We start from the raw sequence: 18,068 nt of genomic DNA, 5'->3' as shown, positions 1-18,068 counted from the left end.
AAATTAGGGAACTAGCTTAATATATTGCCACATTGAAAGCTGTATAAATTCAGTATACTGAATATGTATGCCCTCCCATAAAGAAAACCTAATATCAGAAATGTCTAAAAATAAAATTTTACGCAGGCATAATGCTTCATTTAAAGGGTTAGTGGGGTTTTAGGTTAGAATGCAGAGTTCTGTTTCAATCATGAGAAATTGTATAAGGCATCTTTCTGTGGACAGCGACCTAAAAAGTTGTTTTGCAGTTCAGAAGCTTGTAGTAGGTTCACATTGAGTGCACATGATCCTCCAAACATGTTAAATCTGATGAAAATTTAGAACATGAATCAACAATGTCAAAGAACAGACTAAGCTTAAAAAAAGAAAAAACCCTGTAAATTTTATGTAAACAAAGTAAAAAAAATTACAATGTAGAATGCTCTCCTAGGTTTTTGGTCATGTAAAGTATCCTGGAATGAGTAACCTTGAGTACCAGTTAACTTGAATGACCTAAGCTCTGGTTTTAGTTTTTGGACTGCTGTACAGTGTGCTGTTTATCAGCTTAGAGCCAACTACTGCCTTAGCAACAAGATATATATAGGAAGAGCTTCTATCCTGTGTCACCTATTATTCCTGACCCAATAATAGAACAGTCCAATGATATGGGATAATCTGTTATGGTTAACATTTGCTAACACCTTACAGCAGTTTCAGTTAATGAAATTTCGAATATGTTTACATTTTTCTTTACAACCTGAAGACAGCCAAGTTAGCTGAAAAAGCCTAGAGGTTGAAATGTAAGCAACCAAGCAACAATTAAGTATAAATTGTTTATCTAGAAAAACTATTGGAAAATATTTTTAATGAAAATGGTCTCTAAAACTAGAAAATTAGTACGTACATTTTACAGTTAATCCAATTAAGAAGGTACAAAGGGGTAAACTTCCCCCCCAAAAAAAGAACATCCTCATCACTGAAATACAAAGAAGTTCAAGAAGCTAGTAAGTAGCATACCTAATAGTGGGGCTGTAAAACTTGTGAAAAATTACTTTGTCCTTGTTCGGAATATCTTATAGATTGCATTCAGCGTAGTGGAAACATGTCTGGGATGGATACATATGTAAAACAAACACCACTTAAATTTGGCATACTCCTTATGAGAATACTTGGGCATTTGGTTAGATGTTGCCCAGGGTCTGACATGTGACTAGACTCAAATTACTATTGGAAGGGCCTTAAAGATATCAACTAGTCCAGCCCTCTCTGGTTGGATAAAATTGAAACCATAGAGAAAAAGTTAATAGAGCTAAAATAGCGTTTTCTAATTCTGTACCATTACCTAAAGCATCTTTTTGAATTATCAAAGGAAGAAATAAGCAAATGGACTGTGGGAAATCATCTTACAAAACTATAGTTTTTCCAGGGGAATTTTTGTGTACCTTACCTCAGTACTGGAAATAATAGTACAGAAGATACAGATGAATCTGAAATGATATACTGATAAACTTTTTAAAGATTTGTAATTAGATTGAACCATAAGAAATTGTTAATAGTTGATCATTTTTGACCCTTACAAAAGTGGTAATTTCCTACTGTTCAATGTAATGGACTTAAATCAGTTTTAAGTTAACACCACTTGCTAACAGTCTGACTTCAGCAGATTGCAGTTACTGCTTTATTGCAAAAGCTCCTGAAATAAAACCCAAATACTATCAGAGATTAACATGGGTTATGAGCAGCTACAGTCCATTCAAGTACACGTTCTAATAAAGAACTAAAATTAAAAAAAAAAAAATAAGGGGCTAGCAAATTCACTATAGCAGACAGATATTCTTATGAAAAAGCGTAAGGGATCCAAATCACGTAGCAAAGACAGGAAGACTGAACAATAACAAACATCCTTTTCTTTGGGATTTTTTGCCAAAACAGTAGATTCACAGTTCAAATCCAAGTTCCTTGAAACCTTACAGAAGAAAATCCAGGTGTAATATTCCTTTGCTGCCATTCTTAACCACCAATCATCTGTCCCTGGACATAGCCTGTTTTCCATTTTTATCTGTCCTTAGGCAACAGCCTATGAGAAGACTAGTTGGTTTGAGCCTCAAAAGTGTAAATCTGTTTGCAGAGGATACAAATGGTGCTGTTTCCCAATCCAAGATTTAGTTAACATACCAACTTTTATAAGACCCTCCTTAGGTTACAAAACTCTAGACACAGCCAACAGCAGCTACAAAAATACGTGACTTAGCACAACAGCAATGGAACCCAGCATCATCTCAGGTAAGTTTCTATGAACTCACCAGTTTGATGTGCTGCTTCTAATTCCACATTAAAATACAAGATTATTTCAAAATAAAGATTTGTGTATTCCTATTACACTTTTGCCAATTATGTCTGAAGTGTTGAGACACCATTTTGCACAAGTTGTAGCCCCCTTTAAGGCTTAACAAAGGTGATGCCTAAAGCAAGAATCCTAGGCCTCCCAAAGCTTCAGGAAAAGCAGGTCATTTTTGCCACCATATAATCTCAGCTGTTACTTCATGATTCCGTTCAGGTGTCATATATGAATTCACATATATATTGTGAAACATTGTTGAAACTGCACAAGATCTTCCAGAATACCTTTTTTCCTTCTCTTTAAAGAGGGTCTCACTGGCCCAGAACTGAGTTCAAATGATGCTCCCACCTCAGGCTCCTGAGTAGCTAGAACCAAAGACATAAGCTACCGCACCAGGCTCCAGAATACATCTTTTGCTTAAGTGTCTGTTTAGTGTATACTGGCAAGTTCTTCCCATAGCAACATCTCATCTAACTAGGAGAGCAGCCAAAAAGACGGACCCCTCTCAAATACATTTAGAAGGCTACCTGAATTAATGGCTACCCTTTGGGGAGTGGGCTCTCTTTAAAAAAAACTGCGTATTTATCACAATTCTGCACTACCTATATTTTTTAAAGGACAAGACATTGGGTTTAGTCATTTGTAAAGTAATGAACTTAGTATGGTTATTGCTAGAATGAAGAACTGGTTCAGCTATACTCATGTTTCTTCCATTCCCATTGAAACAATCTTTATGGAAAAGGGATGTTTAGTGTATCTGACTATTCTACATGGGAGAAAATGAAAAATCATTTTCTTTACCATATTTACCAATGTGGCATTAATTAAAATTTTTCTAATACCTTATAATTTTTAACCCAATTATGTAAGAGAACTAAGACAATTTAACCTGTTTCTAGCTTTGATCGATTTAAAAAACCACCTTTGTGGGTAATTTTTTTTAAATATCAGGACATGAAATTACTTGATACCTTTTATATATAAAGGACAGGAGTTGCACTACTCACACCTTACTTTAAAATTCTGTTACCAAGAACCAATTAGAAGGCCTCAGGAAAAGCAATACCAGCAAATTTTAACCTTAATCAGAATAATTTGAGGGCTAGGGTTATATATACTGAGCTGGCAAATTTTACATTTTTAACTATACCCTGAATTATCCTTCAGAGCATATAAATTAAAATCACATTTTTATGCACATAAAAAATTAACACAAACTATGCACACAAAAAACACTTTGCATATGCCAAATAATACAAAGGGCTGTCATTCTTGTTCAGTGGTCCATATAATATTGTGGAACAAAGTCTTCCCCTATGTCTAACAATTACTTGACCTCACAGTTAGCTGTACTAACTGTTGTACCATTGTTAAACTTCATGTCTTTATCTTCATAAAAATTAAGCTCTGGCTAAAACACATACATAAAGTTTAATAACTGATTTTTGGTCACTGGTATGACAGCCTTCAAAATAAGCTGAGAATCAAGAAGCAAATCATTGGCCTATCATTTAAAAATTGCTTGTCATATCTTCTATCCCCCATTGTCTTCCAAAGTTGCCTTTGATTAGAATTTTATTAGGTTTTTTTGCTAATTATCACATGTATTATTAATTACCTATGCATCTAACAGCCTAAACTTGTGTTAAGATTTCAGAGGATTCATTACAAAATGATGAAGTGGCCAACTGACATTTTAATGCTATTTATGAGCAAGTATAAATGCTTTTTAAAAAGCAAAGTATACTATCCTAAGCCTATTAATAGCTCCAACTATTTTGCAACAATTGGTGTAAAAAGTAGAAAGTTAAAAAAATTCAGCAAATGGAAGATCAAAGTTTATTTACTACCTGCATACAAAAACATATTGCACATCAAACAACCGAAATTTAAAAAAAAAAAAAAAAAAAAAAGGAAAAAAAAGATACTCTACTGAAGACTAACATGTAGTTTATACAGAATAAACCTTCTGGAAATTGATCTTTTCAGTAGTTCAGGTTATGTCTGAATGGACATGACTAATTCAGCTTAGTGTTTTAACTAAAGCTATGTTTGATTTTTAAATACTGTACACTTTAATAAATAAACCAAACAAAGCCTCAAGGTAGAACAGTCACTGCCAAGTATCGCCCAGTGTCCCTGCAGATGAGAGTTTAACAAATGTATTCCAGTGGTCTGCAGATTTTCCTCTACATACAGCATTTAAAAAACACATTAAAACAGACCAGTTTCCAGACTAAACTAATGAAGAAATTACAATTCAGTGCCAAATATTTTAGACTGCATTTCATTCTAGTTTTCCTCAGGTGAAGAAGTGGTTGCATATTAAAAATGTAACAAAAGCAGCTAATGCTTTCATAAAGAATATTACGTTAGGGATCCCACCCCACCCACCACCCCCCATCTCTGCCATATTTTGAAAACAAAATAACATTTCCTATAGCCAGCAACTTTTTTTTAATGTTACATATACTATTCTCAAGGCACATCTGATGATATATTTTATAACACAGTAGGTGTCAAAGTATGTTTAACATATGATTTCTTCAGGATCCCTCCCCTTTTTGAATTCCAAATGGAGGAACTGAAAGTGCGATGTAAAGACTGGCGATCCATATTCTATCTTTGGCAAGCTTGTACAAGCACTATTGTAAATGTAATGTAAAAGAACTGTAAACTAGGAACTTCTTCAGTTTATGAAACACCATTCAGGACTGCTGCTTCTTGAGTGTTTTCTTCTTTTAAGGTATTAATCTTTTCTTCTCCTGGAGTACGCTGTAGCTTAGAAATGTCATCGCCAGAAGCACTAGTTGGGCCGTTTATTGCCTTTTCTGAAGGACCATGCTCTTCAATCACATCTTTTGCCTGCCAAAGGGAGACAACTTTTTCAACTTCTTTGTAAATGAAATCTATAGCTGAGGAGGAAAACAGCTACATAAACATTAATTAGCTAATTAAAAATTTCAGTTTCATATGCCACAGTGGATCAAAGTATTAAAACATCTTTAAAATTCAAAACAAATACCAAAGTATTCCACTCTATGGGTCTTTCAACTTTGTATCTCTAGTACCTAGCAGTGCCCAAACCACACAAAACATCTAAACTAATGAAAACTGTACCTAATTTTAAAACACTGGAAAGCTCACCATGAAAATGACATAAACAGTTAATATTAAACAAATAATCACCTACTTTACTCACCTTCTTTTGAGAAATCATATTTACATATCAAATACCGTAAAGCATTTAAAAGAATTAAAATTTAAAAGGTCTATATCCATCAATGAGAAGAGGTATATAGCCTATTGCTCCTGAATTAGGCAATAGTCTCTATGCCCAATATCTTTGGGCAGATTGAATTTTATAAATGCTATTTGAAGCTCTAACTAAAAAGTATTTCAGGCTCAAGCATGCATATCTTTAGTTACCTGGGGCCAAGAACATATTCAAGAGTCTTTAACTAAAATAGTATTGTCTATTTGTGGAAACAAGTGATCACACAGTAAAAGTAGTAAAAAATAAAGCTAAACCATACCAAAAATTAAAACAACAAAAACCTACAGGTTAAATTCTCCTTACCATTTCTTTCTTGTTTTTAGCCAAAGTTTCCCTTGGGAGGTTTCTTTGTCTGCTCTGAGACTCAGCTCTAGAAATATAATCTGCAACTGTGACTGTTAAAGATGAGAAAAAAATTACAGGTGTTGAAAAAATATTTCTAAAGTTTATTTATGGATAAAGGGTAATTTCACTATTAAACTAGTGGTGGGTCACCCAGTGTCAAAATTTTCTTAAGCTGGGTATCACCTCCAACCAAAAACAAAGCTTTAAAAATCTGCCTGGGCTTTTGGTGCTGAAGAAAATTTCAAGCTTGAGAATGAGGAAATCTAGATTAAATCCCTCTTTCCCAAGATCCAGCTATTTGCTTCTGGTTGACCCTAAGGTTGTGGAACAAAGTTGGTAGAGAAACCCACAACCAGTAAAAGGAAATACAAACGCAGTGTTCTAAGCCCAGTGTTTGCAATTAGGGGGGGGGGGGGGGGAATGGGGCAAATTTGGGCCAAATCATAGTATGATATACTTAAATTTGAAAATTTCAGATACAAAAATATTTACTCAAATGTGTTTTTTTTTTTTTAAAAGCACAATTAAGATATCCAAGTGTGATTTATTCTATGGTTTTGTTTTAACGTTTCACACTAGAAACGATTCTGAGTGATTACAATAAGAAACTACAAGCAAACTAAAGACAGACCACCACCCCAAAAATGTGGACATTGATCAGAGTGGGAAAAGGTCCAGAGTGTATTCAATGACACCCCTCCCACACCCCCTTTGCCAATCTTGGTAGGGACAATCTGAAATGTGTATTTGCAAAGAAGTGGCAGTATTGGATTAGGAAAAAGACCAAACCCAACCTAACACCCTACTGTCATGTCAACCCAACTTCAACAAATGACCTATGTTCTACAGTATGTGAACTGACTCACTTTATACATCAACACTCTCTCTTCAAGAACTGAAACTTAGGGCCGGGCATGGTGGCTCACACCTGTAAACCCAGCACTTTGGGAGGCCAAGGTGCGCAGATCACCTGAGGTCAGGAGTTCGAGACCGGCCTGACCAACATGGTGAAACCCCGTCAAAATTAGCCAGGTGTGGTGACACAGCCTGTAATTCCAGCTACCTGGGAGGCTGAGGCAAAAGCATTGCTTGAACCCGGGAGGTGGAGGGTGCAATGAGCCACGATTGTGCCACTGCACTCCAGCCTGGGCAACAACAGTGAAACTCTGTTTCAAAAAAAAAAAAAGAATTGAAACTTAGAATTCACTGATTCTAAGAAATACCAAAAGAACCACCCTTTTTTCTTTCAAGTATTTTCTATCACAAACTGTTTTAGAAAATCCCTGATATGTAAAAGTACGATATATATTTTAAATGATGGGAGCAAGTTAATTATGTAAAGAATGAAAACTCCAGTAAATTTTAAATTATTTATTTAAAGTCACTAGGTATGGGGAGAATTGGTCCATAAAGTATAAATTCTATGAAAACAACTAAATCATTCTGGTATAATAAAAAGCTGGATGGTATTTACAATTCATGTTTCTTAATTATGAATTAACATGCTAACACTTTCATAAGATCCAAGAACTTTCTAGAACTATTATGTAAATCTTTTAAAACCACAAAGGAACAACCTATTTCAGAACTTACATACATCATTTACTAGAAAACCACTAAAGATGTTTCAAATCTGAAACTGCCTCCTTCCCTCCAAACTGTAAGAAACTCAGTACACTCATCTTGAAGCTTTTTAAATTATTTAAATTCACTGCTAATATATTTATAACTACATTAAAAAGAGTTTACAATATTGGAAAAAGGGCTGTTGTCATAATCTACTTTATTGTAGCAAACCTATTACAAGAACAATTCTAGCCAGTGTGGGGAACAGCATAGTGAATGCACTGTTTCCAAGTTCGGCTCTCAGTAACACCTAGGAAAACATCTAATTGGAAACCCTGCTACTAAATTAAGTTGGTGCAAAAGTAATTGTGGTTTTTGCCATTTTGGGGTGGGTGCAAAAACTGCACCAACCTAACACATTGTTGAAACAATTCCTAGAACATTTCATCCACTGTGTACAGAGATAGAATAATATATTTTGATATAGTTATCAACTAAATTAACAAGCACTTAGCTGGGGTATCCCCTACCTAAATAAAAGGAAGCCAAAAGAAAGCTGTTAATTCAAATAAAAACCTGTTTATAGCCAGTCCTTATAATACAAGACCCTTAAAAGTCCAAAACAGATTAATAATTAACAATATCTAGAAAAAATACAGGCAATTTGTGTAATGACATGGACTCTAGAATTTCCTCGAAGGGATCCAAGTTAATCAACTGGATACTAGTGTGTATTGTCACATTCTAAGTGTGGTAAAGAATATTCACTGCTTAATTTACACTAAGAGCAACAAGAAATTTTGAGCAGATGAGATCAAATTAAATGAGTGTTTTAAAGGGAATATTGATATTAACTTTAGAGGGAGACTGCCTCCTAGAACTGCTACCAGGATCAAGGGTAACAATTTTGTGCTTGTTTCACCCACCTTATCTTTTGGGAGAAGGGGCAAGCTAGGGAATGCAAGGAGTTTTAAAAGAGGGAAGTAGTAATCCCAAACAAATAAAACAGGAATAGATGCAGTATGGAACAGAAATCACTGTCGAACTGTTGAAGCCTCCACACTACTCAAGTTGCAATTAATACCATACAGAAATTTCTGCCTCTTCTCCAACAAACCCCACTGTTACTCCTTTTATACCTGTTGACTTGGTAATAAACCACCATACATCTAGTTAATAAATGTTGTAATATAGTCTGTTAAGTTCATACTGATACCCTGAATTTTCTTGTTTACAATAGGGCCAGAAAATGCTGTACCACCTTCAAAAAATGAAATAATCTCTTCATCTAAAACACTTTTTTTTGAGACAGGGTCTCACTCTGTCACCCAGGCTAGAGTGCAGTGGCACGATCACCCTTCACTGCAGCCTCGACCTCCCAGGCTAAAGTGATTCTCCTGCCTCAGTCTCAAGAGTAGCTGGGACTACAGGTGCGCACTACCACACCCAGCTGATTTTGTATTTTCTCTAGACAGGACCCCACTGCCCAAGCTGGTCTCAAACTCCTGGGCTCAAGCAATCCTGCTACCTGGCCTCCCAAAGTGCTGGGATTACAGGTATGAGCCCAGCCCTAAAATATATTTCCGACATTAAAGGAGGGGAGGAAAGAAGGGGAAGGAAAACAAATATTTTCTGGACACTTTCTATTTTTTGACAATATTTAATTGCTCTAAAAATTTCCAACTATCTTCAAAACATGAACTTTTAGGGATGGGAACTAATTCTCTTAACCAGTTTTCCCAAATGTCTCTACGACCACTAAATTTAAAATAGTAAAGATGCCAGAATTTACGTTCTTTATTTGGGGAAAACACATGAAAGAACTGCTTTTGGAAAGAATGCAAAAATTGATTAGTTTGAAAGGGGTTTATTTCTGGTGCATACAATTGCTTCATTGTGAATATACATGTGATTCTCTGTACACAGGAAATGGAATTATGTTCAAAATAATAGACACAGCAAACAAGTTTCTTTGAAGTTACTAAAAAAATGACTACATAAAATAAACATTCTAAAACTAAGTAAGTACTATTAATTTGAATAGTTAGTAGGTGTAAGGGAAAAGGCATCACACTACAATAAACAAACAAAAACATAACATGCATTCCTCACATTAGGTTAAAGACACCTTCAAATATTTTTCTCTTTTATACTTTTTTTTTAAATTGTGGGTATTACAACTCCCACAAAAATGAGGTGCTGAATTCAGCTATAGTAAGCAGGCACCATGCAAATGCTGCCCAGTTTTGCCAATCAACCTTGATCACACACAATCTACAACACAGTCCCTGGGATGGCAGGCCCCATCTCAAGTGTGAAGAAACTGCCAAGTGAACAAAATGGTCTTCTCAACAGTATTTCCATGTAAACAATTAGGACACAACATTAGTTCAATTAGACAAGTTACTAACACACTGTGAAGGAAGAATGCATTTTCTTAATAGTAGTAGTCTTATTAGTTGAATAAACAATTTATGCAATGCAAATTTTGAATGTATATGCACACATGTGTACATGTAAGTATAATATATTTAGAAAGCAGACATATGACATTTTTTTCATGCTTGTGACCTGATGTTGTCCACAGGTCCACTCAAGTTACCTGGCTGTCTATCTTCTGCCTGACCCCTGAAGCGACGCCTGCGGCTACGATTGCGTCGCTGGGGTTTTTTTTCACTATCATCTGTAATTGCAAAGTTTACCATGAACTATTCTGACAAAAACAAACAAACAAAAAAACCTTCTTTCCTTCAAAGATTTAAAGGGGAAAAATAAACTTTTAATTAAACACAAAAATAAAACAACAAATGTTTACTGACAGGAAATACATTTTTGTAGCTTTCAGCATTCCAAATGGATTAAAAATAGAATTATCATCTGGAAATTCAGAGGGTTTTAACTCACAGTAAAACTCTCAGACTTAAACTGCCATCATTCAGGGACACAGTTTTCCTCTCTAGTAGTTTGGTTTATACCGAAGTTAATGACATTTTAGCCCTTGAAAATTAATACCTACTCTTGATATATATACCTTTACCAGTGTCATTTATAATTATTTTAAAAGAGGCAAGATGAAAGCCTGATTTTAGCTTGGGGACAATAAAAGCACTAAGTACCTTGCCAGCTGAATATTTGTACTGATTTAATGGCATCAAAGGGCACTTTAACCCTCCAAGTTTCAAATAATTTGGCTATAACAAATCTGAGAACTAAACATTTAAGACAGACAAAAAAGCTATCTACCTTGTTCAAAGTAAACACTAAGAAAAAGTCAATTTGTGAATTGCATACTTTCTTTGAAAAAAGCTTCATATACTAACAATAGTATACAATTATATATATATATATATATATATTTCTTTTCCCTAAGTGCTTACATACCTAGCCCATTTTCATTAACTGAAGCTGTATCAGATTCAGTCATTCCATCCATCAGAACAGCATCTTCATCAGTCCTTCGTCTACGAGACCGCCTACGACGGTTAGTACTGTGATGAGATTCGCTGGCATCAGTGTCTGCAGTCTGATCTGATTCTGTATTATCAAGTAAGCTGTATGGATTGCTGTCTGGATCTTTGAGCACTATATTCATGTCAGAGGCAAGAAATATTCGTTTAAGAGGACTGCAATTATGAATGTTTGATCTATATTGAACTATATCAATTAATGATAAACTTCAATCTCCCCCAATAAAAATGCACTGTCTTCAAATAAAATGTTTTCAATTTTACCTGGAAAATAATAAAGACAATTAAATATGATAAAACTTTAAGTGGTGATGAAAAATTAAAGCAGAAAGTGAGCAGACATCTTGGCTTCCTAACATTTCCTGTGCCTTCTTTTTAAAATATACATTAGAAAATAGTGTATTAAATGCTAATTCTGGCATTCACATTTCAAGGTAATCCTGCCCAGAGCAGGATTTCTTTTCACAAAAGTGAAAAGAAATAAATATTCAGCTGTTAAGAAATAATTATAAGAGCTTTCATCCCCTTAACTGAGTTCAAAATGACTGCAGCTTTGTTGTGTTGATGTTGATGGACTATTTCCCAAATAATACTCAATACCTGCATTCCATGACATAACAGAAATCTGCAACTGAACTGAAGCAATCAAGACAAGTTGAAACAAAGCAGCCAATTAAATGAGGTTGAACTTCTAACTGGTTATGAAAGGAAAATGTTGAAACGAATGCTGACTAGTACTCCATCTTTAGAAACAACATGGAAGGTGACGTGAAGGTAGAAAAGGAAAAACTGTAAGGTATAATTCATAAGAAAAATACCGATCTTACCTATGTGCATTTATTACCTCCAACAATCAAATTTATAGGAGAAATTCACCTAATTCCGATTTTTCCTAAGATTCCTTTGGTAACAGCTAGTAAGCTAAGCATCTTTGCAAAAGACACTAAGCGTATCCATTAATCATTAAACACTAGGTCAAGTACATTTATTTTGCAATTCAGTATACTGTAATTTTAAACACCTTGGTAACTATACAAAGTGTACTAAAATATAAAAATTATTTCCCTGAAAGCCTGTAAACTAAAGGCTCAAAGAGTATTACTGTGGAAAGTGAGAAAATCTAAACAATGAACAAGTTCCTAATTTTTGCCCTGATTTGTTCCAGTTTTTGTAACTTGTAAGCACAGCTGGCATCTATATTTAATGTATCTACACACACTTTCTATAATATTAAAATACTACATAAGTTTTCATGGTTATAACATTAAGGGAGGTGCGGGTTTCTTAAAGTGGTATACCATAATGATATGTTAAAGTTATATCCTTAATATAGTCTATGTATCCCTGGCAATTAACCCCCTAGCACGTTATGCTAACCAAGAATATTCTGGAAACTCCTACAACTTAATGTAAAGCATAAAAAAATTTTAGAAGACAGAAGTAATCAAGTAAAACGTTTCCTACACCCTCAAATCTTTAGTCATCCAAACACTCCTCTTTACAGCACAGGTCCTCAAACGATTAAAAAACTTAGTTAATTCCACAATTTTTCCCTGTTCCCAAAGTACTACCTAGTGTAGCTAAGAATGCTCTTCAATTCATTTTCAATATTAAGTATAGAACAGTACTGACATCTCTCCGTGCATTAGAAATATCTGGGTCTGTCTGGCAAACAAAAATACATAACCCCAAAATTCTAGGGAAAACAAAAAATTTCTAATTAAATAAGCCTCCAAAACCTGAAGAGAGAAACATCTGACCCTCATAATATAAAGAAAAGCTGCAAACTAAAGTTCTGACCAGTATATTCTAAGTAAACCTTCACTGAGAAACACTCTACAAGGGCCTTTCCTGATAGTGCTATACGGTCCACTACTTTCTCTAAGACAATGAGTAGCAAGAGAAACTTCCAAAAACGGGTGGCCCTGGGAGATGAATTAACTTTTGTAAAATTATACTGTTTACAAAGAATAGATGCTGACAGAGTATAGAAAAGACTACCAGAACTGATGGAGGATTTGCCACCACGTGGTCCACCACGACCTCGACCCCCTGAAACACTTCTGCCTCTTCCTCCTGGGCGTCTCCTGCTGTCACGCTGATGTCGGCTGTCTCGATCATCTTCTCCTGCCAGTGACCAATCACTCAGCTCATCTTTACGCTCAGATTCCGTTTCAGAGGGGTTAGACAGCTCAGAATTTGTACCTTGGAAAAGATAAGAACATAAACCACTTAGATTTCTATAAAAAGAGGCTTTTAAAATGTTCAAAATTATTTCCTACAAATCATTGTTTAAATAAGCAATACTGTTTGGCTGCTTCAAAGAAAGATCCATGAAAGTTAAAATCAATCTGAAACGTACTAAGGAATAATCAAATATTATTATACTATTAATATACTAGCATAGTATCTATTAATTAATATAGATTAAAAAATAAACTGATGTGCAGAAGGCCGCTCACTTCTTCAAAACCAGCAGAAGAATGCCTCACTGCAGTCTGCTAAGATGGGCTATGTCATGTAACATAGTCAAAGGTGTGACCATCCCATCAGCAAAAGGGGATAATATCCAGGAAATACAAAGTCATGGAAGTTAAAAAAAACTGATGTGCAGAAATGCAGTCAACAGAAAAATTACAGAAAATATACAGAAGATTAATTCCTAGGTTTTGGCACAAAAAAAAAAAAAAAAACATACAGAACATCATTTATCAATATTAAAATGTTCTTAGTATGGATAGTCAAATGTTTCTGCTCATTTGGGTTTTAGTAACCTAAATTATTAGTACAATAAAAATAACTTCTATCCTATATTTGAGTAAATTAATCATATTTAGAAAATTGAATAGTTTAACTATATAGTGTGTTTCACCATCATTTCATTGATTCTAGGGTATACTTTTCACATGTAAACATCTCTGAAATCAAGATATTTCTTATAATTGATGGCATCTTTATTATAAGCTAGAATAATAAGCTAGAAGTAATTTTTCCAGTAGTTGTATATAAAATGATAGCATGTTTTACTAGCATCTTAAATTGCGGCGTTTGCCATTAAAAGTAATTACTTTTACTTTTTGCTTTTTTTACTTTTAATGGCAAAAACTGCAATTACTTTTGCACCAACCTAATTATTTGCAATTACTAAACAGAATTTAAGGTTTCTCTGAAACAGAAGGTCTCTCACCTGACAACAGAACTGACGCCATGACCAGTGAGACAAATATTCAGCATTGCCTTTTAAAGTTTACAGACCATTTCTAACACTGCAACTATCGGTGACCTTTCAAAAATTTATTTAAACACTACAAAGATATAATCAGAAGCCTACAGTATCATTACTTAATAATTACTGTAACTAAAGTGTCAGATACATATGACTCAATCACTATCATATTCATTTCCACTTGTTAGTTCTGGGATGCCACTTCTTCTTTCCCTCTTATATGACCAAATATATCTCCTTCAGAGCCTAGTTCAATTTCTAACTTCAGACCACTGCAACTAAGACAGATCTCTCCCCATTTTTTGTTATCCTAAAATTGCCCCATATCTATCATAGACTATGCCGTGTTGTTATTTTTCCCCCTTTGGAATTACTTCAAAATTGGTCTATGATAAAGGGTGGAACTCCATCTTATATGTCCTCAAATGTCTGGCAGAGTGTATAACAATTTTCTCAACCAATTAATTTGCTGCATTATTTTGAAGTTCATTTGCTAAACCCTCAGATAAGAGTGATTTCATGAAATACCTTGAAGTCCCCTATATTTAAACTCTGCAATCATTTGAGGAAAAATGCAAACAAGAGCTCTTCAGACATAAAAAGCTTTAAGTATTGAGGTGCAGGGAATAAAATGTAAAGTTTTATACATGAAGGTGCCTACTCACTTCCTTTCTCCTTTAAAGATAACTCTAGGATGCCTACCTTTTCTCCACATGCTGTTAATAGATGTAACTAGTCAATTATAAAAACAATTAGGTAATTAGTTGGATGTGTATTTTTCAAAGAATACATCAAATTTCTATTACTTTCAATTCTTTGTTGGGATCAGAATCTCGGGGAAGGGAATTAATTTCCCCTAACATTTATTTCACCAAATGACAAAAAGCACTTTATTAACAGGATGTCATAAAAGTTGTAATGAAGGCAATTTATCCTTTCTTAAACAGTGAAAAAAAACCTTTCAGAATGTTTAAGAACTTCTGAATTTATTTACAAACCTATACCCTACCTGAAAACATTACCAAAATTCAGGGCAAATAAAGAATACTTCATTTTGAAGACTCTCTCAAAAGTTCCTATTGAAGTATCCTTAGAAATCCAGTGTAGTATTTACTAACCCCATGTCACAGCAAGTAAAGTCCTACATATAGTATTCAAGATACTTAGAGGGAATGTCTAAATCATAGATTTCAGCAGGTAAAACAGATATTGAGGCCATACTCCCCAAAATTTTAATGTATTGGCTAGTGCTCAACATTACTCATATTAAATAACTGTTAATAACGCATATTAAATGTTTCTGTGATAGCAAAAAGGACTCTGCAAATGTGACTAAGGTTAAGGACCTTGAGATAGATTATCCTGGATTATCCAGGTGGGTCCAAACTAATCTCACTGGGTCTTTAAAAGTAGAGAAACTTTCTGAACTACTGAAAGAGGAATCCCCGCTAGACCTTCCAGAAAGAAACGTAGCCCAGCTGACAAGATTTTAGCCCAGTGAGACCCATGTCAGCCTTCTGACCAACAGAACTATAAGATAATAAATTTCTGTGGGTCAAGCCTCTAAGTTTGTGATAATTTATTACTGCAATAGAAAGCAAATACTCTTATGAAATCAGGGAAACCATTTATTCCAACCCCTCAATTTTGTAAAATACAGGTTGCTGATTCAAAGTCTTTTTAAACAAGCTTTAAAAGTAATGACACTAGGCCAGGCTTGGTGGCTCACGCCTGTAATCCCAGCACTTTGGGAGGCGAGGTGGACGGATCACCTGAGGTCCGGAGTTTGAGACCAGCCTGACCAACATGAAGAAACCCTGTCTCTACTAAAAATACAAAATTAGCCGGGCATGGTGGTGCATGCCTGTAATCCCAGCTACTCAGGAGGCTGACGCAGGAGAATCACTTGAACTCAGGAGGGAGAGGGTGCGGTGAGCCAAGATCTTGCCACTGCACTCCAGCCTGGGCAACAAGAGCGAAACTCCGTCTCAAAAAAAAAAAAGAGTAACAAAACATAATGACGACATGTTTTTAACCAATTTTAAAATCATATTTTCCCCTCAAACTTCTAAAATCACCTTATGAAGATGGTTTATATCATTTTCAATGGTTGGCTGTGCTAAGCTTAATAGCTAAAAATAATCACGTTTTATCAACTCCAAAAGGCCATCAATTTTAAGACATTATTTTATGTGCCATTAAAAAAGAAAATGCTGCTAAAGTTGTAAGATGTCCAATTTAACACACATACCAACTTCAGAGATGTTATACTGGGAAATGTTTCTTATAGTTCCTATTAAACTGATAAAACTATAGTACTCATTATATATATGTGTGTGTGTGTGTATATATATATATATATATAAAATCAACTACAAGTCTCTCTGATATAAAGTATACATGAACATCTACAACCAAATTCAAATGGTTTTTCTTGCTTTTCCAAGCCCACTCAGGTTCGATAACTATTTCAAGAAATAAAATGTTATTAATTCTGCTAAGATTCAGAGCTAAGAGTGCCATCTACTGAACAATTTGCACAGCTTTCTTGAATCCAGATGATGTTTCTCTACCTCTCACATAGTTATCTACTCTCAACAAAAGCATTTTGCCAGAGTAAGCTCTCATCAATAAGCCGACTTCCCACAAAAGCTAATAAAATTATTAATGAATTCATCATACTCATCATCCAATAAGCCAAGTCTGATTATCTATGCCAATAATGTATGGTTCAAAAATCAATGAGAATATATTTAATTTCTACGTCATTACTGGTTAATAGTCTTTTGCATTAAACATTTTCAGAAATATAATAATAGTTTGCAATTTTCATCCCTTTATATGCTGAACATTTATTAGAATTTTGCTGTTTAGGTTTCAATACTGCATTAAATAAAAACATATATGTAAGAAAATGAGAACATAAAGATAATGATATTAAAGGGCAGGGACACAAACTTACAACTCTACAACAAATTGAAGATAGTTCAGGTTTAATATAACTTTGTCAGCATTAGATGATCCTTCAATTAAGCATGAAATTTGCATTTATTTCTATTTTCCTTAAATGCCTTACATTTTGGAAAAGGTTTTATATTTCCTCAAAAGGGAGTAAGTATAGGAGTGAAGAAAAGAAAAGGAAAAGAGAAAAGAAAAGGGGCGAAGGAAAAAAATCAGGTCACTGCTAACATCCAAGTCCAAATGTAGAAAAATGGAACAACTCCAAAGCTGAAGAAGAATAAGGGAGAATTTAGGATTAGAGAATTGTTGACTATCACCACTCCACTGTCCCCTTCCTATCTGGGTTAGACCCAATCCTCATAGTGAAATACATTTTAGAAAATGTTCATTTATAAAGTGTTAAATTAGATTCTGGATTTCAGAGCCTTCATTTTAGTGAAATGTTGTTAGACAAAATAATTCCAGATGTGAGATGTTAATATATTCAAATATGCCAAATGAGTAAATAAAGTATTTTTTTAAAGCTAGTAAAAAGACTTGCTATATGCAATCTTGGCAGTGATTCGCATACTTTTCATTTTTTACTTAAAGAGGGTAGACAAAAGGTGATTCCTAGAAGTATCACCACCACCATTACTAGGTATTTACTGGGAAATGTATAAAACTGTACTAGCAAAGTATGTGAAAAACAAGTTACATATGTATTCTTTGTAAATACAATAAACATGACAATGAACTACCAACTTAAAAACATGCTTTGCTTCATTACATAACTGCTTGGAAATTTTATATATTTTACTGTCATTTTAACGTATACTATCATTACTATTGAGACATGTACTAAACCTTCAGAACTACCTTCTACCCTCAAAGCCAAGATAGAGTAATGAACTAATTATAAGAAAA

General features: G+C 34.4%; 1 protein-coding gene across 6 annotated transcripts in view; it reads right to left on the bottom strand.

Annotated features, from left to right (window-relative positions):
• Positions 1 to 4,760: 4,760 nt before the first annotated feature.
• The window catches only part of FXR1 (FMR1 autosomal homolog 1), a 64,812-nt gene continuing 51,504 nt past the window's right edge, over positions 4,761 to 18,068 (bottom strand). For 3 of the 6 annotated variants that reach the window (XM_032174055.2, XM_032174056.2, XM_058426118.1), the window contains 4 exons: positions 12,977 to 13,180; positions 10,890 to 11,090; positions 5,901 to 5,992; positions 4,761 to 5,185 (listed from right to left, as the gene is read on the bottom strand). In XM_032174055.2, coding sequence (XP_032029946.1) covers positions 5,015 to 5,185; positions 5,901 to 5,992; positions 10,890 to 11,090; positions 12,977 to 13,180 — 668 coding nt within the window. In that variant the 3' untranslated portion in view covers positions 4,761 to 5,014. Of the gene's footprint in view, positions 5,186 to 5,900; positions 5,993 to 10,110; positions 10,192 to 10,889; positions 11,091 to 12,976; positions 13,181 to 18,068 lie in introns of all 6 variants that reach the window. The other 3 variants (XM_032174060.2, XM_032174059.2, XM_032174058.2) reach the window with 3 other exon arrangements.

Source organism: Hylobates moloch, unplaced genomic scaffold (genome assembly GCF_009828535.3).
Source record: "Hylobates moloch isolate HMO894 unplaced genomic scaffold, HMol_V3 SCAFFOLD_13, whole genome shotgun sequence".
Taxonomy (NCBI): domain Eukaryota; kingdom Metazoa; phylum Chordata; class Mammalia; order Primates; family Hylobatidae; genus Hylobates; species Hylobates moloch.
This window is presented reverse-complemented; position numbering and strand designations above follow the sequence as displayed.